The sequence below is a fragment of the Bacillus rossius genome, chromosome 3, assembly GCF_032445375.1.
Source record: "Bacillus rossius redtenbacheri isolate Brsri chromosome 3, Brsri_v3, whole genome shotgun sequence".
In the NCBI taxonomy this organism is placed as follows: domain Eukaryota; kingdom Metazoa; phylum Arthropoda; class Insecta; order Phasmatodea; family Bacillidae; genus Bacillus; species Bacillus rossius.
In genome coordinates, this window is record NC_086332.1 from 78,324,029 (window position 1) to 78,351,654 (window position 27,626).

The 27,626-nt window shown below is 34.0% G+C and overlaps 1 protein-coding gene across 4 annotated transcripts in view; it reads right to left on the bottom strand.

Annotated features, from left to right (window-relative positions):
• Nucleotides 1-1,395: 1,395 nt before the first annotated feature.
• LOC134530942 (uncharacterized) overlaps nucleotides 1,396-27,626 on the bottom strand; it is a 39,856-nt gene continuing 13,625 nt past the window's right edge. The window contains exons 4-9 of one of the 4 annotated variants that reach the window (XR_010074895.1): nucleotides 25,301-25,459; nucleotides 23,481-23,674; nucleotides 19,633-19,879; nucleotides 7,649-8,012; nucleotides 6,217-6,413; nucleotides 1,396-5,014 (exon numbers count right to left, since the gene is read on the bottom strand). Coding sequence is in view for 2 of the 4 variants with exons in the window: in XM_063366276.1 (XP_063222346.1) it covers nucleotides 19,536-19,879; nucleotides 23,481-23,674; nucleotides 25,301-25,459 (697 nt within the window). In the remaining 2 variants the exon portion in view is untranslated. Of the gene's footprint in view, nucleotides 5,015-6,216; nucleotides 6,414-7,648; nucleotides 8,013-19,232; nucleotides 19,880-23,480; nucleotides 23,675-25,300; nucleotides 25,460-27,626 lie in introns of those variants that run through there. The other 3 variants (XR_010074896.1, XM_063366275.1, XM_063366276.1) reach the window with 3 other exon arrangements.

Genomic DNA, 27,626 nt, shown 5'->3' on the forward strand with positions numbered 1-27,626 from the left:
TTCGAGCGTTTAAATGAACAGATGTCTGATAAGCAATGGCCATTTTATAAAAAGTCAAATTCCTATTTGTGTATAGAATATAGATTTTCACGCTTTCATTGGTAAAAAAAATGCAAAGTAGAAGCTTTGTGTGGCGTAAAATAGTATTAACTAAAGTTCATTTTATTGCTGTTGGCAAACACTTTATTGATGTAACCTCTTTTATTTTAATTAAAAGTAATTCGTTTTCGTAGAAAAAACATAAGTACAGTCTACTTGACCGATTATATGAACGCATGCCATCTTGAGACGGATATATGCACTAAAATAATTACAAGCATCCAATCAGAACACAAAAAGTAGCACTGAAATAACGTTTAGAATTAGCTAGTGTAATATGTGTACAAGTTTACACGGCCCCACCGAAAGCTGGTGTAGCATTGTTTTGTTACCAAAGGTACCATAACATCCCCAAGACGAAGCTCGGAACACAATGAAATGTATTTGATGTATGAGAATAACACATAAATTATTGATTCAGAACAACGCAATATAACAATCCAAAAATGCCTGCACGATCAGCGAAATGCATGTAACCTTACTATAAAACTCATTATTGGTGTGAGAATCGACTGAAACGTTGCGTGTTAGGTGTATTTCATATAAAATTCTACCAATTGCAGTCATAACCATGTTGCGATGTCCGAAAATTTGTTATATATTTTTTCTTAATATGACCTGTTTTTACCATTTAAAGGAAAATGTGTGATTAACTTCAAACTTTTTACTAAGGAAATATACACAATAAATTGCTAGCCGCATAAATTTATTCATAAAAAACCGTTTAGGAAAATATTTTTTAAAGTGGTTATTCGTAGGCCTTTTTATATTTTTCTTTTTAGATTAAGAACCTATTTGATTTGATATCATGCTTTTGCCCGTGACTTTGTCTACGTGGGCTTCAGGGATGGACCCAGAGGGGAATGACTTAAGAGGGAAAATGAATAATAAAAAAAGATAGATTAGGGTGATTTTTAATGCATAATTGCGCTTCCTTGACATGGTACAGTCGTTGAATTTATGTTTTTTATTGCACTACAAAATCGCGTAACTTACAAAGATAAAATAACCAACATATATATATATATATATATATATATATATATATATATATATATATCCCTACTTCAGAAATATTGCAGGCTGTTTTGATTAAAAAAATTAAAATAATTATACAATCACAAACTTTCAATTTTTTATTATGTAGGTAGGGTTTCAAACAATTAATTTTAGTAATTAAGATTTCTCTTGGATATGATAATGTAAATACATCCCTTATTGAACCTATGAGCACTAGTACACATATATACAAAATGTATTAAGATGATCAGTAGGGTTGATAATACCATATAGCAATTTATTTCAGGGAAAATTTTTATTATTTACTATACATATATGTCTAATTGGGGTTACACACCTAATTATCATCACAAATCACCATCATCATGGGCTACGTTGCGCACACATGCAAGATACCAAAGTTCCATATAGCTTGGGAATCAGATATAACAACACCGCACTGCATACATAGTTAATTAAATCCGGATTATTACATCTAAACTATTTGTTTGTTTGGAAAAGTTCCACGTCTAGCTTGAATAGTTCATATAGCAGATGCAAGTTAATCTAACTTTCTATCTCTGGGTACACGAAAGCAGTTTTACTCACAATTCCAATTATGTTCTGTCAATTGTAACTATTTTAAGAGATTATTAAGTTTTTTAAGCAATGTTTCAAATGCTAAAACAACAAATAATGAAACATTTAGATAGTTTTCAAACATTGATGTATATGCTTATACCTATGCGTCTAGACAAAACTTTGTTTACTCACGTCATTGCAACACTTCTTACCTATGTCTCCATTCTTTTGAATAGAGCCCTGTTACTTTTATTTACTCATAACATTGTTATAAAATATCTTTAAAATTAAACACAAGTAAAATGTCACCTCTTGATTGTCTGGATGGCATCACTAAAACTTCTAGATTTCTTAATTTATTTTGTACAATACATAAAAAAAATTACCAATTCTGGCCTGTGATTGACCGAGAATACACATTTTTGTAACAAAAATGAAATGGCTCGCGTAGTTACAATAACAATCGTTGCATAAAATACTGCAAATTAAATGCCAAATAAAACAAATTATGTCAACTTAAGTGTGCGTGTATAATAATTACAATAAATAAATTCTATTGTTAAATTGTTAACAATGTACAACTGTTGTCCAGATTGATACAGCATAATCAAATATCAAATGGTTCAGAGAGAAATGCGTAGAGCAGGATAGCCATAGAATTATTGATCGTTTCTCAAAAAATAAAAATAAAATATGGTTGTTTTACAATAATCAATAATAAACAACAAAAACTATAACTTTCCTAATATAAAATATATTGCAATTGTCTAAATTTATTATACAGCCTGGAAGATTTTTTTCATAACACCGACCATTATCGCTATGAGTAAAAAAAAGGTTGAATGACAAAAAATAATTCATTGCTTCTTAAGTAAACAAAGTATTAAATCCGAAAAGAATATTGTAAACATTCTGAAATGCAGTCCCAAAATAAATAAAAATTCATACCTCACTAAGTTTGAACGGAATAATGTCCGTTCGAATGTATTGTAAAACTTCTAATTATGATCTTATACTTGAATATGAAACAATTCTCGGCACGACCTACCCTTACCAAAAGTAGAGGTTGAAAGGCAAAAATAAAAATCTTAACTCCTTCAGGGGCGAAAATCTGCAGAATTTGCAGGGGTGTGCCTCGGAATCTACAGTCCAAAGTTTTTTTATATAATTTTTATTTCACAGTTACGATTTTGAGAGCAAAAGCGAGCCCCACAGTGATATTTTTAATTCCAGGGGGAGCCAAGGCACTCTGCCTAATTCCTCCCTCCACAGACTCTACGCCTACGACTTCCTTAGTATGCACAGAATCAAAGTTATTGAAAACTGATAGTTATTATTCCATGTACTTTTAAGAAAACTAGTTTTGATACTACCAAAAACGATGACAAATATCGTTAATATGGTCTCAGGCCTTTCTGATTCCAACATACCAGAATGTGGACTTCAATCACAGTAATTAATTATAATTTTATGTATTCAATTATGTGTATTGATAGAACAGGATAGAGAAAATTTAACGTTAAATTGAAGCACATAGTGGTAGGAAGATATTCCAGTCGCCAATTTTTATTTCTATTGATCCCGGGAATTTGTTTTTACATAATTTATATCTACGTAAGTCGATTTGGCGTCGCTAATAACCTTTATGGTTAAGCTGCATATTTCATTTTATTCGTAAAAGCTGACCTAAAGAAACAGTAAAGATTGTTTTTTTTTAGCTAGATAACGTTCGTTTTCTTTTAGTCGAATATAAATATATCGACTCAGAAATGTAAAATTGTTTCCATTTTTTCGTTACATAACTGAAATGAAAATTGTGAATCATCGGACAGTTCATTCTAAGATTTTAAACCAGTTTATTAATTTTTTTTCAATTATATAGCCAAACTATTAGTTCAATTAACTTTCTCTGAGCGATCATCTTCCCGTATATTTTAGTGTTGAAATTTAGCAGCAACAAGAATTTCTTTAGCTTACCTTGGTTGTATTTACTAGTTAATGTAATATAAGTTCAAAATGTAGTATTTTTCATGTGAATTTTTGTAAACAATCATCATACATAATTCAGCTACGTTTTCCTGACAAATTTATTATAGGACCTCTCAAGTATGTTTTTTTCAAAACGGAAATATGAAAGAGATTACGGTTTGTGTCCTGGTATTAATTTCATAAAACAGCATATCAGTTACTTTCGTTTTACCATAATATTTAATCACAATCAGCAAGGATAATGACATGTTCTAGTCTCTTTTTTTTCTTAATTTTTTTGACATTATATATGACATAATTTTAGACAATCAGAATTAGGAATTAACATAAAATACATAAACATATCTTGTCAATGCTTTAAAAATGTTCTGTAGAAACTATATTATAAACTACATATTTAAGCAAAATAAACGCGTGGGATGTCATATACATCACTCCTGTAAATTGGACATCTAACGATGTTACCGTGATTACGTAATTCTTCGGCACAATTTCCACACAGTACAAAATGCCCACATGGGTAAACCATACGTGTAATTTCGTTGACTAAACATACGGTGCAAGTGTTTCACCTTGGTGGAGCGGGGTTCGCAACAGGGGTATTGGTGTGTTCTGCTTCCTGCTATGTAGGCACGGGTACGTTGGTCCTTACAGGGTCATTTTGGTGGTCAGGTGGTATGTTTTCTTCAACCATTACTTCAAATTCATCCTCGCTGTCATTTTCGGCTGGCATGTTAGGTTCGCGTTCTTGAATCCTTGCCTGCTGATTGACTAAATTGTATATTCTATCGACAGAATGGGCCATCTGCCTTAGGAAGTCCATGACGGTATACTGTCTCCTAATAAGGCGTGCCATACTTCTCGCAAGAACAGTGTCGTTAATCCGTATTGCATTATTCCTGCGTATGATTCTCCCTTCAATAAGGCAAGTGTAATCACATTTCATTTGATGCGCGAGTTGGGTTAGAAATCTAAGGAAACTCCAAATATTGCAATGAGGACCCATCAAACCCAACAGTGTTCCATGAAACGATTCCAAGTGGTTACTTGTTCTTATTTGGGCTCCAAAAACAGAGAATCCTTCTGGTAAGACACGATGTAACCAAAAGTTTTCGACATATTCGAGCAGAGCATTTAATCTGTTTGGATTCCCTTCTCTGGCGTAAGTTTTAATCACCTGGTATCCATCTTCGATATTTGCAGGGTGAAGAACGGTGTCATGGGGTTCTCCTCTTGAGGCCGGTAAATGGGGAAGTGCCATTATCATCTTCACAGCTCTTTTTAGTTCCGGATTTCGACGACACTCTCTGACGAGACCAAATCTCACAACAGACTTCCAAATTGCCTGAAAAGAAATTACATTACATAAGTGTAAGAGAATAATTATAATCACGATTATCAATTACTGGCTGATAAATAAATGAAAAGCATTTGAATGTGCAAGATATATAATAAATAAATGTAAAAATATGCCATTAACATATACAGTCACGAAAATATAAGAAAACACTATAGACTAATAAGCATATACCAGGTGAGATGCACCGTCGGCGAACGTTTTAATGGGTGTAAGGGTGTTATGGTATAAGTCGTTAAGTGGAGCAGTGATGTGTGATTTTGCTCACCACTTAGGAATAGAAAATGTTTGTCATACATGGGTAGTATTATAAAGCAAATTAAATTTTCCAAATAAAATTAAACCAACAATAACAAAGGGATAAAATCAAATAAATTAGGATGAATTAAAGATATCGATGAAAGTTTTTTGTTAATAAATACAAAAACCTCAAATAAATAGATATTTACAACATTATTTTGGTATTTCACACGATGGAGAATTAGAAAAAATTCAATCCGGTAACTGTAATAGTCTACATTTGCATAACGTTACTTCATGAAATAATAAACACTGTCAAGTGGCATCTCTAAAACTTACAACACATTTCTCATAGTTTTTTAATAATCAAACACTTAAATGTATATTGAAGGTTTAAAAACCACATAAGTAAATTTGCTCCTTTTTTTCGGAAACGAAAATACTGCAGGTATGAATTTGACGAATTCTAAAATATGTTTATCGTTCTTTACAGTTGCTAACAAAATATAAATCTAATGTTTTGCGAACATTTAAAATTTCATCAACGTTTCGTTGAAGTAAGATAAACCTAGGCTAAATTAATATTGCAAACACTTGTTGGAATCCATGATAGAAGATTTCCAGCTACGATAAAGTTTTACAAAAGGTGTGTTTCATTTTAAATCTTCTTTAACAATGTAGAGACAAATGGAGATGGTTGCACAATAAATATTCATCAAAGAAAAAATAATAATATATGCTACCAGATTGGTAAGAGATATTTTAACTCTTGCATCTAAACCCCTTCCCCTCCTATAATCTACGTGTATGGTAAAATCAGATGTTAAAGGCGAGATAAAGAATGAAGTGCTTAATTTTCCAAGCATTACTGTATAGTTTCAACTAGGTATATAGAAACGTTTCCATGCAGTCTTACGACAAAAATTAAAATTACATCAAACAATACACACCTGACAGTAGTGGAACAAACATCGAACTTGTCTGGCATTGGGGTAAAGATGGCCTACAGCATTTGTAAGACCTCTTTCAAAGTCAGTTATTACAGTCGCAACTGACCATGTCACAGTTTTTTGGCGAAATTTCTCTAAACTGCGACGTAAGTAGATTGCAGCTTGTTAAGCATTATGGCAAAGAAAATGGGAAATCCCTGTAAACAGAAAATGAAACATAATTGTACAAAAATAAATTTTTTTTAATATAGTTCAACTGGCATTACTTAAACATTACGAATATTTGGATTTTTAGATAGAAATTGTGAGTACCTAGTTTTTTTACATATTCAATACTAAAATATGTATGCCCATTACATTATGACATCAAAATGAAAAAAAATAACGCTCACTCTAAATTTCCTGTCTGCAAGTTCTGCACAATATTTTGTCAAAACACTTTGAGTAAAATTATTATTTTTTTTGTTTTGCGAATGAAATAAACTTTCATAATTAGGTACATGTAGGCCTATAAAGAGAATGCAGCTGTTGTAACGCGCCTTTCAACATCCATCATTTTTAATTATTACAATAGAAGGTGGTCAGAGTTTAAACTCATTAATTATTAAAATATTTTTAGTATTAAATAATATTTCAAATACTCATTTAAAAAAATTATGTTGATAAAAATGTAGGTTGTAATGAAAAACACGAAAATACGATGAACCTGGAGAAAAACAGTTGCCTGATTCTCCGTGCATTGTCAGGCTGAGTGTGCGGGAGTCACTGAGCGGCGTGATGGGAGCAATCAAGAGAGGCTGGCAGGTGTCTGGAGAGATGCGGGCGAGGGAGTGTCACCGGATCGGACGTGATTGCGATTGTTAGTCCGGACTAAGGAGACCCTGGCAGCTGTAAACGCCTTTATATGTCACGATGGCCACAAATATGGACAGTAATTTCGTCTACTCTAAAAGAATATCAACATTAAATATTATACAGTGCAGTTAAATATGACCTGATTTTTATACCAAGAATATTAATTCTAAAATACATGTAAGCCAATTGTGTAGCATTTGTATCATGTAATTTCATTATCTGCCACAATTCAAAACTGTAACTGACGTTGCTGCTGATTTATAACGTGTTTAACTAAGCAATCCTTTCATACAATGACCTAGATACAATATTTGTTATTATAAATATTCCTTCCTTTTTTTGCGTCAATAAAACACTTGGTTGACGAAAAACATATTTTCGAAAAACCCCGTATTTAGTCTATGACAATGGAAATATGGTTATGAGAATTTATGAATTTTTAATGAAATCTTTGAATGTACGGTTATAAAGGTCTTGTTACCCAAATTATTTATGCTAGTTTAATATTTTAAAGGTTCTTGATGTTTAACTAATAATTGATATTAGCAATAGAAACCTATTTGTAGGTTCTACTTACCATCGTTTGAATAAAAACCATAATAGTGAGTAACTGACGAAGACCACTTGGGTGTTGCGGCACAACTTTGAAAGTAGCATCAACAGCGATGGTTGTTAACTCCGCGGGGTGCTCAGATAGCTGCTGCAAAAATGATTCGTTTGTAAATAGCAGAGCAGAAATCTGACCATCTTCGTTTCTGACGTGATCGTGCCACAGTTTGGTTTCTGCCGACATGCCCTGAGAGTTTGCCCAGGCTGCTTCCTCAAGTCCATTTACCAGCTCTTCCACGTCACGGGGAATGCCAGGCATCACTTCCCTCCTGCATAGATTCATTGCTTGCCTCGCTAAATGAAAAGGAACTTGTTCTGCTCCATGATCATTTCTGTTGGAAAATATACAAATGTAAACCAACAGTTTATAAATTTCAATCAAAATAAAAGTTGTTATTGTAGAATGAAAAATTATGTTAAAGTTGTTAGTATGAATTAATAGTGTAGTAACTTAACTAAACACGTAGGATGTTTTCATCTCAATATTTTTATGTGTGTATGAAATTGTAAAAACACAGATAAATTTATATTTTGATTGAACAAAAATTACTTATTAAAAAAAGGCAAAATCTAACATATTGTCCATAAAATCGGTGCCTCATTCATGAAAATGGTAACGCAATGTACAAAAATCCAAAACAACTAATATCTTTGCTTAGGTAGAATAATGCCAGCTTGTTTTTATGGGCTTTATTGTGATGCAGATGGAGTTAGGACGAACCCGAATAAAACATTTGGTATAAAGTACTTGTAGATGTTTGTGTTTTCCATTTGAAAATTTTACTGTTAAAACATAACAAAATTCTAAATAACTGATAAAATTATTTGTACCCCCCAAAAACGTTAAAAATGTAACTTTGGCAGCCAATTATGCAAAAAGTATGCGATGTTAATATTTTTAATTTTGTGAAAGTTAAACCATTCAAAAAGTCTGCAGGTTGATATGTGACTACTGTAAAGAGGTCATTCGCTCCCGGTTTTTTTAACGTCAGGAAAACGAAGTTAACTGATTTCACCATGCTTCAAATTCTTTTGGGTACCGTCGGGTTTAGTTATCCTCCAAATTTTTGTAAAATTTAAAATTTATATTGTTTAGCATTTCAAGGAATTTATAAAAAACCTAATTCAATAAGAACTGGTAGGTATGTTACACGCAACACGGACGAGTAAAGATGGCTGCATAGCTCGAACACTACGTGTCTGTTTTGCGTGCCCATGTCTTGGCGGTTAGCAGAGAAATGTTATTAATTTTTGACGTGACGTCTAAAAAATAGATGAACGCCGGCTGCACGCACGAAAAAGTGTCCCGTTATGCACATTGTTCCGTTACGCTGTGTCCTGTTACGCTCATTGTTCCGTTACGCTGTGTTCTGTTGCGCTGTCGGCGAGTGCAGTCATAATAGGTTATGTTAAAATTGACTAAAAAACTATGGTGATTCATATAATTGATGATAGATATTTGATTACAGTTTATTTATATGAAAACTTGTTCATAATTATATTTAAACTTTATAGCTAAACACCAGTTTTTAAAATTAATTACAAGTCATCTACACGTGAACTGTTTCGTCGACTGTTTATAAAGTGAAGTGAAAAGTTAATGTGGTTTTCATTGGTTATTACAACAATTTCGGCAATAAAGGTTAATTATTCTTGCATTTTAAAAATCTGATTATTAGCATTATTTCAAGTATTTATTCTTTTATTATTAAAATTAAAATTATTCAATTTTATTCATAAAATTATGCCATCATTTCATCAATGATTTCTTATGACGTCACGTTAAACTATCGTCCGTAAACCGACTTTACAGACAACCAATTTTTTTTAAACTAGACCTGTAACGTGTTATTGAACTTAAGTTCAACACAAGCGTAAACGCATGAGTACTTAAACAAGGGATAGTGGGAATAGGATCGGTTAAGTCCTTAAGTGAAAAACTGACCCAACATTTTTTCCTGGAGTTATTTCAGTAAACCATTGAAAACAGAAGCCAAGAAGCCCGGACTGGGATTCGATCCCGAGGCGTCAAAGAGACTAGTCACGTGAATAACCCTGCGCCTCCTTGCTCCACGGTCTAGTGATTCTCTAGTTAGTATTCCCTACAGTATTGTGCTATCTGAGTGTTGTGTTGCATCGGTTAGAATAGCAAGGAGGTGTGACTCAGGCTGAAGGATTACATTTATTGTATGCTTTTTTTTAGTGTTAGTTAGTTAATAAATCTGATGAATGTCATGACCAAATTCTTAGTATTCTTTATACTTAAATTAGTTTTAAAAACTGAGCTTAGGTGTAACCTGTATAGTACACAATTCAAGCGAGAAACAATATCGCTTCCATTTTTCTCACAAACTTAAAACATAAATTAAACAATGTGTTGTTCAAAATAATAGCATGGTTGTAATAGTCCCTCTTAAAAATAAGTTGTTGAATTAAAGTGTTATGTCTTTTATTTATTATTTCAAATATATTAATTACTTTTCTAAAGTAAAATACCAATTAAATAATACAGAGATTTATTATTGATGTTTCGAGATTTAAAATTATGGATTATTGTATAAAATTATTCTTTTTAAAAAAAAACGTAAACGATAATACGATATATACATTTTAGATTAAAGCCACTTATTTCGCATAACACTAAGTAGATATTAATTAACTTAAACCCAATTACTTAAAATGTATTGTACAAACATTTTTAGTGAGTTTCATTTGGGAACTCTTAAGCGTTGGCTTGATTCGCGATAGCTTGCAACAGCATGAAAATAGTACGGTCGCACATGCTCAGCACAGTATTCAAAGCTACATTCACATACAACACAACAGTTCAAAAATTTCCACCATATTTTCCTCCTTTATGTTTGTGGAAATTTTCAATTTACTTTTGAACCACTAGGAATAATTCACTACAAAGCGCCTCACAAATAAATACCACGTATATCTTTAAAACAATTGCTAGCTACTCTATACCGCTGATGTAGTGCAGCGCTGTGAAATAGGCTCACTGCTGAGCGTAGCGAAGAACTACTCTTGATGAAACACGCTTAAATGCAGGCCTGTAGTCTAGTGGGTGTTGACCAGGGCCTTGCAAAGTCCAGGGCCGCCACAGGTTTCACAGTGCAGACGAGTGAACAGTGCGAAACAGAGTATGAGACTAAAGTGCGAAGTAAGAGACAAGCAGTAGAGAAAGCGACTGTCGAGCCCAACTCTAGTGGGGAGAGTGAATAGTGGACTTATTAAAAGTGACACACAAAACTTGATAAATAAAACTGTATTAAATTTATTGGACTATCCTTCTGGATCTATGTTTTGCAAATCATAATAATATCAGCTTAAAAAACTCTAAATTATTAAAATGAATTTTTCAACATTGCCTTGAGACAAACACAGTAATATCCTCACTACGAATCAGGTTGTTGCAAGACTGAACAAATACATTACTGTCATTACACCCACCATGGAGGTTGTATTCAGTGCAACTTACTACTACTACTACTAATACACCTACTACTACTACTACCACTACTACTACAACAGTAACAAGAGCAGCCATACATACGTCAAGTATATGGGACCTCCTTGTCGATACCTGACATGCCTTACAAACAACAAAGAGCAAAGTTGAGCACATAGAGTAAGAGTCTACAAACTGTCAGGCTTACAGTACAGGTGTAACCTGACATGCTTTACTATTACTATAAGGTGTATTGCAAATAAGTAGACAAATAATGTTTGAATCACAGAACCAACACAACAGAAAAAATTATGATTATATACCAATTATATTTTTAAAAAATAGTCCAATAGAGATCAAATCAACTGTTTTACACTTAACTACTACAAGACAAAGAGAATATGAACCATGAAATCTTCAGTCCTGAATACAAACTTAACTATGCACAATCCAATAATCGTAAAGGATACACATTTGCATGCACATTCATAAATAAATATGCACCTTTGGATGCACATTCATCAAAAAGGATGCACATTTGATGCAATTCATCCAAAACTACACACATTTAGACTCAGTCACCAATAAAGAAGGCACATTCATCAAAATAGAAACACATGTAGACACACATTCATCAAAAAGTATGCCCACTTGTACACACATTCAACATTTAGGACCCACATTGAAATGTACAATCATCAAGGATGTACATTTTGGTGCACATTTTTCATCTATTATGTGCAGTGGTATGCACATTTAACATCCAAGACAAACATACGTCATCTAGGACACACATTAATATAGGATGCAGATTCATCATCTTGGACACACATTTGGATGCAGATTCATCAAAAAGGAGACAGATTAATCAAAAAGGACACACATTAAAAAATTGATGCACATTTAACATCCAGAAAGTAATTTGGATGCACATTCGTCATCTAGGATGCATTTTGGTATGCACATTGAACACCTAAGATGAACATTAATATTCTAGGGCAAAATGGACACGCACATTCATCCAGGATGCACTTTACTCATCAAGGTTGCACATTTGGACACATATTCAACATAGGATGTACATTTATATTGAAATTCATCTGGGATGCACTTTTGGTCATCCCATAATTATCTAATATGTATACACATTCATAATCTAGCATGCATATTTGAATGCACATTCATCAAAAGAATGCAAGTTGGGATGCACATTCATAATATAGGATGTACATTCATCAAAATTGATGCAGATTTTTATGCAAATTCATTCAAAAGATACCCTTAAGATGCACAGTTTTCAAAAGGACCCTATTCGGGATTCACAAACATCAAAAAGGATGCATATTCGAATAATATATTTCATTAGTGCACAAAAAAATTTAAATAACATATGATGTTTTATTTGTATAAAAATTTGAAAAAAAAATTTCAACATATTAATATTTTTATTCTATGAATCCTGTTTCACTCAGGATTTAAAAATGGAGGACATCTCATCTGTGCAAAAATAGTTTCCTGCATATATAGAAGTAATCAAATGTCTCAAGTCTGTCCACAAAACTACCGTATTTGAATCATCCCACGATGCGTAATCTGTCTCTTCAATTGCTACCATCTTTTTTACGCCTTTACTGCCTATTCTGAAAATCACTTTAAACTTTTGTTTTAACATCATCCTCATTGTCATAGTTTTCAGCATCAATATAGCTATAGCATCATCATCAATATATACATTCTCATCTTCATCTTGATTACTGTAAAATTCCAGCATCTTTGGCGATGAAGTCTCTTCATGGTCTTCCAGCATTCTTTCTAAGAATCCATCATTTTTCTAAATTTCAGTGCATCTACTAGAAATTGACTTGATGAATACATTCTCATTTTTCACGTTAATGATACTTCCACTGTTTTCAGTCTTCCTCAAATCTTCATATATATCTTCTACTCCATTTCCCTCGAAATGAAATTTGGTGTATGCTCCTGCTGAGGTTAGTTGATCTTGAGAGCACAGAGAGAGATGTGTACTTTAAGTTGTAGTAGACCACTGTAAGGTACTCACAATTTATTAATTTTTTTAATATCTACTGTACCTTAAACTTGGCACTTTGTCTAGAAGTCTGATATTTTGCACCATTTTAAGTTCATAATGATCACAAAAAATGAGGAGCTCACACTGAGATGTGTAAAGTATGCCTTTTTTATTTCCTTTTAAAATGGGCCTTCCACTAGAGAATACTTATGCTATTGTTACACAAAACCTACATTTATTCTTCTCAGTTAGTACTATAATTATGGTATTTTTTAATTTGAAAGCATGTATATGAACCTATGTTGTGGTACTTCAGATATACAGTTTTTGCTGTATTACATGCAAATGAATAACTTCAGTACTTACGGAATCATGTAGCCAAGGCTATATGAAGTAGATACTGGTTATAGAAAAATGGCTAAGGATGTATCCAGCCCAAAATGAAAGCAATGGGTGAGGAAGAGGGGTACATTTAATAGAATTCAACCAGATATGAACTAATAATTAAGTGTACTTTGTTATTAATGGTATATCCCAGGACCTCTGGTAACTTTCAAACTGAATACTTGAGATATTAATAGCTTCTCACAGTTGCCAAACTGTGCAAAAACTGAGTGTCTCAATTTTTCTTTGTCCATCCTCAAATAGTTTTTCAAGACCAGGGACCACCTGTTGTTGTGGGACCACTCCCCACATTTTTTTAACCACTCTTTACAACATAACATCTGTTCCACACTTTCACACAGTTTTCCAAATGCCATTTGTTGCAAGTCAACACCCGATAACAGCCAGTCTGTTGATCCCATTTGTCACCTCTGAACATGAACTTCACCGAAGACCTGGCATGTACAGGTTTTCCTCTGAGAATTTCCATAAGGAGTGTGAAATTTATGTACATTCTCCATCCCCCTCTTGTTAAGTGCTGAGAGTGAGAATTCTGACAATAGTGTACCTATGTCCAGGCAAGTACTCACAAGGATAATAATTATTTGCTGTAAGGCCTTATCCAACTTCTCATCCCATTTATTGATCATTCCATACAGCTTAGACTGATTTATTACTTTTGAATCTTACAATCTTGGTAATGTACATACTGTTCTTCAAGAATGTTTCATTTTTGGTGATAATTGGTATGGGTAACTCAATAATTTAGATTTTAGGATAAAGAATACACAATTTTAACACAACACTGTCTGCTGATTAACGTAACATTACCCAAGCCATAAGCTTGCGAGCTTCCAGCACAGGGGGTGAATAGTGTGAGGGGTAAGCAGGACGATACAGAAAGAAGGGGAAAGGTATGCATATCAGTATAAGCAGTATTTTAACTTAATGTGATACTGGTTGTTAGTGAATAACATCCATGGATCTGAGCTCAATCATTGGAAAATAAAAATAATGATTTACAGTGTCGTGGCCGGGGGTTGTTCGGACGGCTTTAAGGCGGTGTGTAAGTGGGCGCCACCACATGGTGAGGCACGTGGACCCGGTGAGACTCCTAACTCGGGGCGTGACGTCGCCCGTGTGAGGACATGACTCGTTTCCCCCGCGCACTGCTTATAGAATAACCTGACCTCAGCCCGCTCTCAGCGTCGGGTACGCTATGCTTACGCAGTGGGCTCTTAGGGCGTCCCACATGCCCGCCGATGAGGGTACACACGTGGTCAATCAAAAGAACAACACGAGTTCGGAGCTTTTGTGGTTTATTAGCCCTGTAGGAACAGGGGGCTCGCACAACACATTACATCTACTCACGAAAGAAGCTGTTCAAAAGCCTTGCGGCGCGATCAGTTTAGATGAGGGCTGGCCACCACGTGGCCGGGATTTAAGATTTGCGTTTATTCAAAGTCCTGCAAACGGGGTTAATATATTTAATTAAACAGTCAGCCCCCGAGGTAGGCTCCGAGGACGAACGAAAGCGATTAGGATTTAAAATTACACAAACAGAATTACCAGATCAGCGGAAGCAAAGTTGAAGTCCCCGGAATGCTGGAAACGTCTTACCTCGGGTAGCGATGAGAAGAGACTGGGCGAAAAAATGGCCGCCGTGGTAACAAGACAGTGGCGCTACACGCCGAAACGGACAGTACCATTATTCCAACTAGACCACGCCGTGGCCGATTTAAGAAATACATAAAACGTACAAACACCTCTTCACATTTAAAAGTAAAGCTACATGCACTGCAATTACATAAAAGTTCAGTTAATCAAATATTAAATATAAAAGATAATATTGCCAAATGGGCTTCGGCAAGTCTGCGTCTATAGCGACCAGCTAATATTTAGGTGGAACAAAACTGAAGGGAATACTGTTATTAAAAGCTACATTTACTTAATGGGTTTTTTTTAAAGAAAACAACAAACATGACAATAATAATCACGGGAGCGAAGCACTGACTCTACTGCGCCCTTTTCCTGTAGTCCGTGGCACTCTCTCACACGCACACACACACCCGTGAAGTCGGCGGGCGGTTCAAATGCCGAGGAAGGAAGGAGGGTGGTTAGGGAGGTGGTGACATATCGAGCTAGGACGCAGCCCCGGACGATGTCAACAGTATATTCAGATTGTAATGTTTAGAAAAGTTGTTTGCATAACCAGGTCATGCCAAATAAACTGCATATTGCTATTCCTATTTTTTGGTTATGCTGGTCGGTTCTAAGCAACTTGTGTTCCTAGAACTATGGGAGATAGACACTATACAACAACAGAGACAGCTTTTCAAAATGAAGTTAGCTTTGTCTCATACAAGCCACCATGGTGACCTTATTTACATACTGCTCATTTGATAAGTAATTACTATACATGTCCTTATGTTGGTGTTTCCAAGCAAAGCAATAATAATAATAATAATAATAATAATAATAATAATAATAATAATAATAATATCATCATCATCATGACACAGTAAAATATTGAATTATGAACATACTTAAAATAATTTGCATAAAAATTTATTGTTGCGATTCAAATGGCAAATTGATTCCTATAAACCCCCCCCCCCCCCAAGCTACCCATTTTGAGTCGATAAGATTGAAATTTTATATAAGTTTATCAGCTTCGTAAAACTTCCCACAAAAGAACATTTTTGTGGGGAAGGTGGTGGTGTGGTGAGGTAAAAAACGTAGCTGTGTTAAACTGAACGCTGTTGGTCAAAAGGACTGAGCACTATGTCAGCAATCGTCAACATTAATGCACATTGATGAGGCATCAAACAAAAATATATCCCCAAGTTACCTGAGCTGGAAAATTTAATTTCCTCCAAACCTACAGGTGCTGTGTCTCTGTGTGTCTGTCTGATTGTGTGTCTGTGTATGTCTGTTGGTATGTCTGTGTGCATTATTGTGTGCATGTCTGTGTGTGTGTGTGTGTATGTGCAAGTGTGTGTGTGTGTGTGTGTGTATATATACTAGATAATGCCCGGCATGCGTTGCAATGCCTCAATCAATTTTTTAAACGTATACTAAGCATCTCTCTTTATCTCTCTAATTCTCTATTTCTCTATGTATATATCTATAACTCTCTCTATCTTTCTATTTATATCTCTATCTCTATATATCTTTCTACATATATATCTCTATATATCTTTCTAGCGGACCCGACAGACATTGTCCTGCCCAAATGTACATATGGCGGTAAGTATTTCTACGCTGGACATTTTGTATCTTCTTATTATACATACCCCTCCTCTTGGGCACGCCACTGCCGTTACCAAAAACCTTTCCCATGTTTACGCAGAAGGCAACAACAATGCAAAAGTCCGTTGCCATGGAGGCTAATTATCAACAATGCTTAGTTTTTTTGCTTTTAAAGCGTGTTTTTTTAGTTTTTTCTTAACTCAGAATCCAGATAAAATATCCGATTGTGAATCTAAACCATCCTCGAATCCCCGTGAACTCACACAAAAAATTTCATCAAAATCGATCCAGCCGTCTAGGAGGAGTTCAGTGACATACACACGCAAACAAGAAATATATATATAAAGATATATTTATTTATTCATTTATTTTTTCCAGTTATTAGCAGCACACATCTCTCCCAGTAAAAAAAAAAGTCAACTTATCAAGAATAAATTGCCAGGAAATTTTGTGAAACATTACAACCTGAATGCCAACACTAAACAATATTTTAACAAGTAAAAACCACTTCAACTATGGTGCACTACACAAATACCAAAGATTCTAATCAGCAATTTTAGTTAGTTTTTTTGTCATGGTTAAAAATATACATAAAAATTATTAACGTGTATTTTTTGTAAAATCATACAGTTAAATTGGCCAAGTACTTAACAAACCCCTGAAATTTTTACATTTAATCATTAAATAAAACACCAGCAAGTAAAAACATGCTTACAAGATGTCATAGTACTAGTTTCAGTGTGAATATAATCTATACTAATATTATAAAGCTGAAGAGTTTGTTTGTTTGGTTGTTTGTTTGAACGCGCTAATCTCAGGAACCACTGGTCCGATTAGAAAAATTCTTTCAGTGTTTAATAGTACATTTATCAAGGAAGGCTATAGGCTATATTATATTATCAATAACATTAGGGATCCTTACTAAAAGTCCAATTTAGAATCAAATGCGTTGGAGGGGGTTAGATACAACATGCAGTACACGTACGAAGTGTGTGTTGACAATGCCGCAGGTGCTAGAAGTTTATTTCCTATTGCCTATTAACATTGTTGCCACACACTAGATGCCTTATCATTCTTAATTTTCCCATACAAGTAAAAACCACCCGTGTGATATTAACAACGAAGCATTCAGTACCCTCATATAGAATACATAGAGATAGTGTGAGGTATATATGTAGATATAAAGAGATAAATACAGATAGAGAGATACATAGATATATAAGACTATAGATGTAGATAGAGATAAATATATATTTAGAGACATGGATAGATTATTTGTATAGAATACATAGAGATAGTGTGAGGTATATATGTAGATATAAAGAGATAAATACAGATAGAGAGATACATAGATATATAGGACTATAGATGTAGATAGAGATAAATATATATTTAGAGACATGGATAGATTATTTGTATATGTGTAACTACTTCAAACATATTACAAAACAAAACTGAATGAGGCATTGCAATGCATGCCAAGCATTAGCTAGATAATGGAATCTTTTCAATATTAGTAATCCCTTATTTTTTTCTGTTTTTCTTTCTATATTGCTTTATAGAGTCTAGATTACATACAGACCAGGTAAATAACTATAAACTGGCAGAACAACATCTGTCGGGATCTGAAAGTGATATAAATTATTTTGCACACTTGACATTCAAATTAAGAAGACAATTACTAACTACATCTGATCTCTAAACAGTTCCCCTTCACCCTGTGTTCAGCCCGGGCAACGCTGGGTACTGCAGCTAGTAATTGCTAAAATTACCTAATAGCAATGTGTTGATTTGATTCAAATTCAAATGGAATCAAAGGATTCAGAACCAATTGTTTTGTAATTGAAGTGAGTAAATTTTTTTTGTTTTTTTAAATATAACAGGATATTAGGCAAATTTAATAGTCCTGTTTGACTTAATACCATTGTTTTTTTATTCATTTATTTTTTATTTAAAATTATTAAGGAGTATCTTGAATTGATTGGCAAACTTTTCAAATAATTATTATCTCTAATGTGTGTCTTTAATTATTGTATGAAAGATTTTAGTATACAACTTCATTTTAATCAAATAAAGTTTACTGTTAGTTCTTATTCCAAAATTGATAATTATTACTTTTGAATACTATAAAAATGTTTTACTACAAAATAAAACACAAGAAAATTCCATTAGGTATAAACAATATAGATAATTTAAGTAACATAATAATTATTGTGTTAAAAGATAACTTAAAAATCATTTCAATCATTATAGATTTTTTTTGTACATCTGAAACAGCATTGGCACAGAGGACCCAGTAACCAACTGAAATGAGGTATAATATCCTATATTTTTAAGCAGTTCATTTCTATTTGCAAATTAATAAAAATAATTTTTAACCCCATTTGTAAAATAATAAACTATATTTTGTAACAAGTATTTAAATAAAAAGAGGAGCTTGAACAGCATTATATTAAAGAACATAAAAATCATATAAAATTGGAAACAAAGTCAAAGAATTGAATCCCAAATATCACAATCAAAACTGATCTTGGAATGTGGAATAAGCGTGCCACTAATAAGGAACACATTAATTGAATGTACTGTGGAAAATTCGAAAACAGAATAAAATGCTTAATTATTTTACTTTGCAGTTATGATTGAGTCTTAAGAAACTCAAGAGTTTGAAAGGCAATCATTTCATCAGCCGTGAGAGCCCAACGCTCCTGACAACACACAAAGCTGTATCGCAGCTGGTCAGAGGACGTGGTGCTGCAGTATTCGCTTGGCTTCTGCGAGCAGTTCCCGGTACTTCTTTCCCCTGGCGGTCTCTTGCTCCATGCTGCGCACGTACTTGTTCAGGGACTTCCTCAGGAGGCGCCACTGCAGCTTGTCGAGGCCGCGGGTCAGCAGCCTCTCCTCCGACTCCCTGCGGACCAGCGCGCTCAGATCCCCGTGGCTCGCGATGGCTTCCAGTCTGCTCCGCTTGGTGCCCGGCGTCCGGCGTCCGGCGTCCCGCCTCAGGGGACCCCCTTCCGCATCCGGTGGGCGCTTTTCGACGACGCCAGTCCTCATCAACAGTGAGTCGCGGCAGACTGACTCTGAAATGTAAACCAATCCACTGGATGAGCATATCCTTTACAGCCGTAATAGCCAACACAACAAAAAAAAAAATCATTCATTGTATACAATAAATTTTTTTATTATTTTTTTTAGTGTTAAACACAAATATGAATAAACAACTATTTAGTGCCTCATTTTACTTTAACGTTTAAAATTACAGTCCCTGATTTAAAATTTAACATTAATTAATTCGCACAAAGAAAGCTCTATTGACAATTATAAAAGTTTTTGGTAAACAAAAAAAATGCTATATAATTGAAATAAATAACTACGAATATAGTAGGCATGAACATATACTAAGTATCATTTTTATGCTCAAAAAAGTTGAATGTGAAAGACATAGCAGCTTTCTCTTCAGTTACCTATTCATATTATGATATTTGGATCTATTATCCAACAAAAATAAGTGGCATGGGATAGCATTTAATTATATTAGAAAGATAGGTGAAATGAGGAAAGAGTCAAGTGGTCAAAGAAAGACAAAATTTATGTTTTTTGTTGTTGCAGTGAATTTACCAAAAACATACATTCCTTTTTTTGGTAACATTTGTACTCTAAAAATAAGGAGCACATTACAATTTACTTGCTTCTAGGATACACTTTAATTATGACATTTAGTTTTGAAAATTGAGTGTGGTGTACAATTGCTGGCATCCTTCATTTACAGGCTGACTAGACATCAATAGGTAAAGTATAAAATATTAATAATACACCTATCCCTCACTTAGCACAACTAATTTGTTCCTAAAAATGCTCGTGCTATTTGAAATCACGTTTTCTGAAGCATTAGTTTCCATAAATAGCAAGGCTAATTTATTTAATGTGTTCCAAAATTGTGTAGGAAAATATACTTTACGTAATATAAATGTGTTGAATAACTCAAATATAAATGCTTTATACTTTATATGCCTCCCATCGCACTTTGTATGACAAATACAACACCGCGTAACGGAAGATACGTGGTTATGTACTTTATCGTCAGTCGGCCGGCTGACTTGCCCGCCCGGGCGTGACCTTCAACTCACATCGCGTAACTTTACAAACCATTCTTTACTGACAGTGAAACCGATAGTTACATTTTAATTTTTCAAAAATTAAAGTGCTTATTCGCATATCACCACCTGGTTCACACCAATCCTGTCAGGCCAATGATATTTTTTTTATTGCTACATTTATTTAACAACCTTTTCCACATGAATCATCTTTTCATTTATTTTCCGGTATCTAATGTCAAATATATTCCCGCTAGTACAATCAACCGCTTCAGACTTATATAAACTTTTGGTAAGAGTCTTTATTTCGTACGATTGTGCGCACAGTTGACTTGCTTAAAACTAAAGTGCGACCAACATAAGCGTGGTCTTCATGACAATCTGCGCACCGTAATACTTCTAGTTTTGTCTCAAATACTTGAACACGATGCATTATGAGTGATCAAGCACGTACTGTTACCGGCAGCTGAATGGGCAGACGTTGCTTTTGTTTGAGTGAATTCCCTGCCACTGGCTAAACAGTTCACGGCCCGATCTATGGCCAGGTGACAACGGTACGGCACGGCAGTATACGCGCGGACGTAAAAACATTTGGTCCCTTACACTCCATAGCCGCAATTTAACTTGCCATAGCTGATGTTTGTACAACAGCCAATAATGTAGACAGACATGCGTGCGCATATCTTCCCCCATTGTTTGGCTAACTGTATCCCACGGCACATCTGTTGTTTACAGAAGTTGAAACAGACTTCGTAGCGTCGTGCTCCACTTTTTTTTTACCTGCCGAGATTTCGTGCTAACTGAAATTTACAGACGTATAATTCAAGACTGGGGCAGTAAAATTTACATCGCACTAAATGAATCTGCGCAATCTGAAGATGTGCTAAGTGAGGAATAGGTGTACTATTTATTTGGATAGATGTTGTTAAATAGAAAACATTGGTGGATACATTATCACATTAAGATACTGATAATAACAAATGCACTATGGTGTTCATTTCAGGAAGACACAGTACTCTTAACCTGTCAGTATCAACTTCCACCTATTTAAGGTTGAATGTGCCAAACTAGGTAAATGCATGGGAAACCAACAAAATCTGTACCAAAATTGATTAGGCAGTGATTCTGAGGTTATTAAAAAATTAATAAAACAATTATATTCATCTTATACTATATATAAACAGGAAAAGGAATAAAGGGCAGTGTTACAACAGTGTTCCACTAATATATGTATAAATTATGTAAGAGACTGTACGTAATTGTAACATTTAAGTGAGTTGCAAGCTTCCACAAGATATTGTATCAAATTTCAACAGTAGTGGTAGCCAGCCGATTTCATGGACAACCTCGGCTCTATATTTTTCCTACGAGAACATTAGGCATAGTGCAAGAAGTTCATGAAAATTTCTCAATTAAGGATTGGACTCACATATAATTTTAGTTAGTTAATTTTCTTGTCATTACTATTATTCAAGGACTATTCTTGTTAAGACTATTATGATAGTGCACTTGCATTTTGTGTTTCACCTCAAATTTTGTTGACACATATTTGCTTAACAGGGTTCCTTCACTATTACGCTACACCATTTCACTGAGATTTCCCTGTTTTCCTTGTACAAACATTTTTTTTTTTTTCAGCAATCAATCTTGCATAATTTTATACAAATATTATCACACACATACACACCAACACACACACCAGCACACATGCCAACACAGACAGAAACACACATAATTATACTACAAATACTGATAAAAACACATTTTAACCACACCAAAAGTTTCAAACTGACCATTAAATCTTTTCCTGCACAATACACAGTTTGCAGTGTCATCATTTCCATAAGCAACCAATGTTGCCAGTCTATAATATAAAACCTCAATATTTGATCAAAATTTTGAAACAATAGTACACAGTTGACTCATTGATTGCTCTCTAATGAAACAGATGGGTTTTCATCTACACATGAATTTTTAATTAAATACAGACTGGTTTCAAGGCATTAAAGAAACACACTAGTATTGCCTATTAATAATCCAGACTGGTAACTAATGTTTGGACCATTTCCCGGTGTTTTCCATTTTTGAAGACACTATTTAAAATTCCAATTTTCCCTGCTTCCATATTTTTGTCCTGTCTGCAGGAAACCTGCAAAAAATTATCTAATAGCTGTAAAAAGTCACGCAAGTGTTATACTAATTATGTATGATCGCTTTCATGACCTTCCACAACTACGAACTAACATTTTGTAAATACCTGATGAGTACAAGTAATAACCCAACAACAAATACAAGAGAAATATTGGAATAATTTTACAGGAAAATCCCTTATTAACAGTAATGACAAAAAAAAACCATCGGCCTGTAAGAAAGAGTCTTAAGTGTAACAATGTTTTCAGTTTGGTTATGTGTACTCTGTTACATCAAGTCAATCATACCAGTCTACCAAAAACAAAAAAAAAACATTAACTGCCATTAAAGACTACCAGCAACTACCATTCAATAAAAAAAATCATACAAGATATATTTATAACCCAACAAAAAAATAAAGCAAAACTACTGTTGTTACATCAGCTGAGTTACTTGCCTCCCAAATCTTCTCCATCACATCTGTAATTCAGTGTGGGAGAGAGAGCGAAAATGCTGTCATCTTGAGTTTGGGTTTCAGAATAATTTGCAGGTGATAAATTGTTTTTCAGGCTTTTCTTTTTCTTCTTCTTCTTAACAAGTTTCTCTGAGAAGCTTGAAGATGGAACTTTATTTTTCTTGGCCCCTAAGGAGCTGCAACATAAGAACATAGTGTTCTAAACATGTGTAACTAGAGACAAGATTACGGTAATACCAAAATAACACAAAAAAACACATAAATTCAACATATAACACAGAAATGCAAGTTAATACGACATTTAGCATCAAAATGTAACTAAAAACATTAAATCAATTAGCAATTTGACAAACTTAACTCTAAATACAAAAATTTATGTCTTTTATAATGGTATTCATTGAATGCAATTTATTTAGTTAAGTATTTTGTAACAAAATGTATAAACTAAATGGATTGGAAAAAAAAAATCAATATTATGTTGTTTGATCTTACTTCTCTTATCAGTTAAAAGTTTTACATTTTAAATTTTTGCAAATTTTTCAAACACACAAAAATTTAGCAACATATCATTTTTCTGAGTACATAGTTCTGTTCTAGACATTCTTATTAAAAAAAGATTTTATTATTAAGTGCATCATGTGTCAGTCAAGATGAGACTACTTGGTAAAATAATTAAAAAGAAATATTTTAGTTTCATATTTGTTGAATAATACACCATATTTATGAATAAAACACAATATATGATTGAAAAACAATAACACTGAAATCTCCTGTTTTAAAATCAAAGTTGACCTAAAAATAAAACAAAAAAATCTTGTCCCTATATATAACATAGATTATACATATACAAAGTTGACTCAACACTACACAACCACTTTTTAGATAAACCGTAAAAAAAAAGTTGTGAAAATAACTACAAATTAAGAAATCTTGGCACCAGACAACCTGGCAACAAATCAAAAGTTACTCCCTTTAAACTGCATTCATGATAATATTAAATAAAAAATTTTAAAATCGCTACCTTTAAATGCACATATATAAACTCAAAAACAGTCTCGTTTTTGTCTAGTAACAATATATAATTTTAATAATAAATACTATAGATTATATAAAATCTTACAATTATTTTCAATTAACACTATAAGCAACAGCATAAACAAATTTTGAAAACATACTGTACATAAATAAATAAAAAAAGGTAAACTAATTTACACACAAATAATTATGTAGCTCATAGAAAATATCACATGTGCACCCTAAGAGGGGGAAAGGGGAATGGGGTGTAAAGGGAAGGGGGAGGGATGTAAATGTTGCACCCACCAAACTGACGAGCTTATGAGACGAGCAGAAGCCTGTCATTCCTGAATACAATGAAACTGAACTGATAACCTGACATGAGAACAGTCAGTATCTGGGTTCTGGTTGCAACATGTGGTGAGCTGTTTGACCCAACACTCCTCACAGCTTTGGAAGTACCCAAGGTGTTGCACTGGGGTCATAAGTTGCGAGGGGCATACCAAGCTTCGATGGTATACGAGGAACTTGAAGCATAAGCCGGTCATCTGTCTCCATTTCGCAATACAGTTACACCAATACGATGGATGGATAGCGCTAACGTCTCTTAGACATTAGAGTCATTATAGATGATAAATGGTGACGAGATGCAATTGCAGCATACCGAGAAAACTCACAGGCACACGACCACATTTCCAGATTGCAAAAAATCTGGTTTCAAACCCACCAAATTATGATTGCTTCAGTTTCATTAACAAAAAAAATTTACTATGTAGATGCAACGTTACCTTCTTATGCCTGCGCCACAAATTTTTCCATTCACATTCACAGCCAAGGAACTTTTTTTTTCATCTTCGGATTCAGTTTCCATTGCATGTTCAACTTCCTCATCTCGCTTCGATGCGAACAAACTGAGCAGACGCTGGGTGTGAGACAGCTGCATGGGTCTGGAAAACCACACAGCATCACTTCACGAAACCTCACTATGTTTATCATCTACTTCATATATGAAAGTAATTCTTACTTTTAATCTACATGTAGCAAAGTAGATGTAAACATAACACATTAGAAGGGACAATATTTACTTGCAAATTGTGATAAAACCCAAAAACACCAAAATGCATGTGAATACACCATGCAATGCAAGTTAAAAACACCATACAGCACCAAAATGTAAGTTAAATCATTAAATTAAGAAACATCCAAGTGTAAAATAATCTTAACTCAAATCAAAATATTTAAATTTTTAATATACAAAAGTAAAAAAAAACATCATTATTTTAGGTTTAAGTTTGTACCAAAATGTATGGACCAAATGGATTTTAAACACTGTAACACTTGTATCTCATGAACTCCTTCCATTACTGATGGTGGACTTTCAAATCCAAATTGGTATTCCAATTTATTTAATTGTTCTTATGAGTTGTTTAATGATAAATCTGTGCAGTTAAGTACACCAGCTTCAAGCATAATGAATGGTTTAAAAAAATTTACTGCTCAGTATGAATAGCCTCATTACATGGTCAATACTATCTCAATGTGTTTTGTAAAAAAAAAACCCCAAGAATAATGACTACACCAAGCAACACACATTGTGTGATGAGAAACAAGTCTTTTCTTGTGCATATTTGCAAATTTATTTTGAACTTCAAGGCAAGCAGTCTAAATAAAATCAATAAAACTGCCTTAAATGCCCAGATTATTATGATGAGTCATTTTACCCATTACTGGGTGTCATGAGCACAGGGAAAGACCAGGGTAATGACAACCCTGACATCCCTATAGTACTTTCAAAGGCAGGATGATTCCGCATTGTTTTACCACTGCCTTCCGTGGGATGAAGGTGAAATGGACATCACAAATACCCAGTCCTGAACCTAGCCACTAACTAGACCAATTGGGCAGACAGATTATAATCTATACTAATAATAAAACTGTTTGGGGCAAAAAGTCTGTACATTGGATGAAATTATGAAAAAATTATTGCAAACGCTATTTACATTATTGAGAACTCAAAAAATTATATATATATATATATATATATATATATATATATATATATATATATATATATATATATATATATATATATATATATATATATATATACAGTGTTGTTAAGTAACGAATTACAAGTAATCGGATTACTTGTAACGATTACTTTTCAAGTAATTTATACTTGTAACGAATTACATTTAAAAAATGTAATTAGTACTTGTAATCGGAATACATAACATTAATTGTAATCGATACATTAAGGTAATCAAAACTTTATATTTACTTGCCGTTACTTTTATTCTCGGAACGAATAATGAATACACTTAAGAACAAGAAGATCATACACTTTGACGCCAACCGCCGGTGCTCCCTCTGGTCCGCAAAGGTCGTAATGCCACAACAACACTTGCTCCTAAGTGCATCGAACACGCCCGAGCGTGATGTCCGCCGAGTGTGTGAAAGTGCGCCGCGACGAACACCAAAGCGACGTCAGCGCCCGGCCGGGTGTGGCAATGCGCCTAATTAATTATATAATTATTTTGTCAAATTAAAACAACTAAATTAATAACAATTTAAAAGAGGATTCATGTAAGGGAAATTATGTCTAATGGTTTTATAAGCATATATTGTGTAACTTGTCTTTAAGTCCAAAACTGGCCGGGTCGGTTTTCCCGCGTTTCACGTGGTTAGGCGCGAGGCCGCAGGGCGGCCTCGAGCTCAGTTACCGTTGGGAGCTCTCAGGGGTCGGGCGCTCCGCGAACGTCGGGCCATCAGCTTTAGCATCTCTTCAACATTTCAGCAATAGTGTAAGTTTTGTAAATCTTGTAATCTGCTCGGCGCCGACCCCAACCCAGTCGCACGATATTTCGTGCGACTCTTAACTTATTAAATTCTTCCCATCAGGGAACTTTATTTTCATACGTAATTCCATGTCCAGTTTAAGGACCGCGTAGTAGTGGTACGCAATTTTCGGCTCATTAGCCAATTAATTGTCATCGTCGTAGATCCTCCGTAATAAGTGTTGAGAATAATACTGACTAACTTTCGCCTTTTAATTATCATCATTCTAAACGTGTAATTTGTAACGTGTGTTTTATCTAAATAACTTTCATTTCT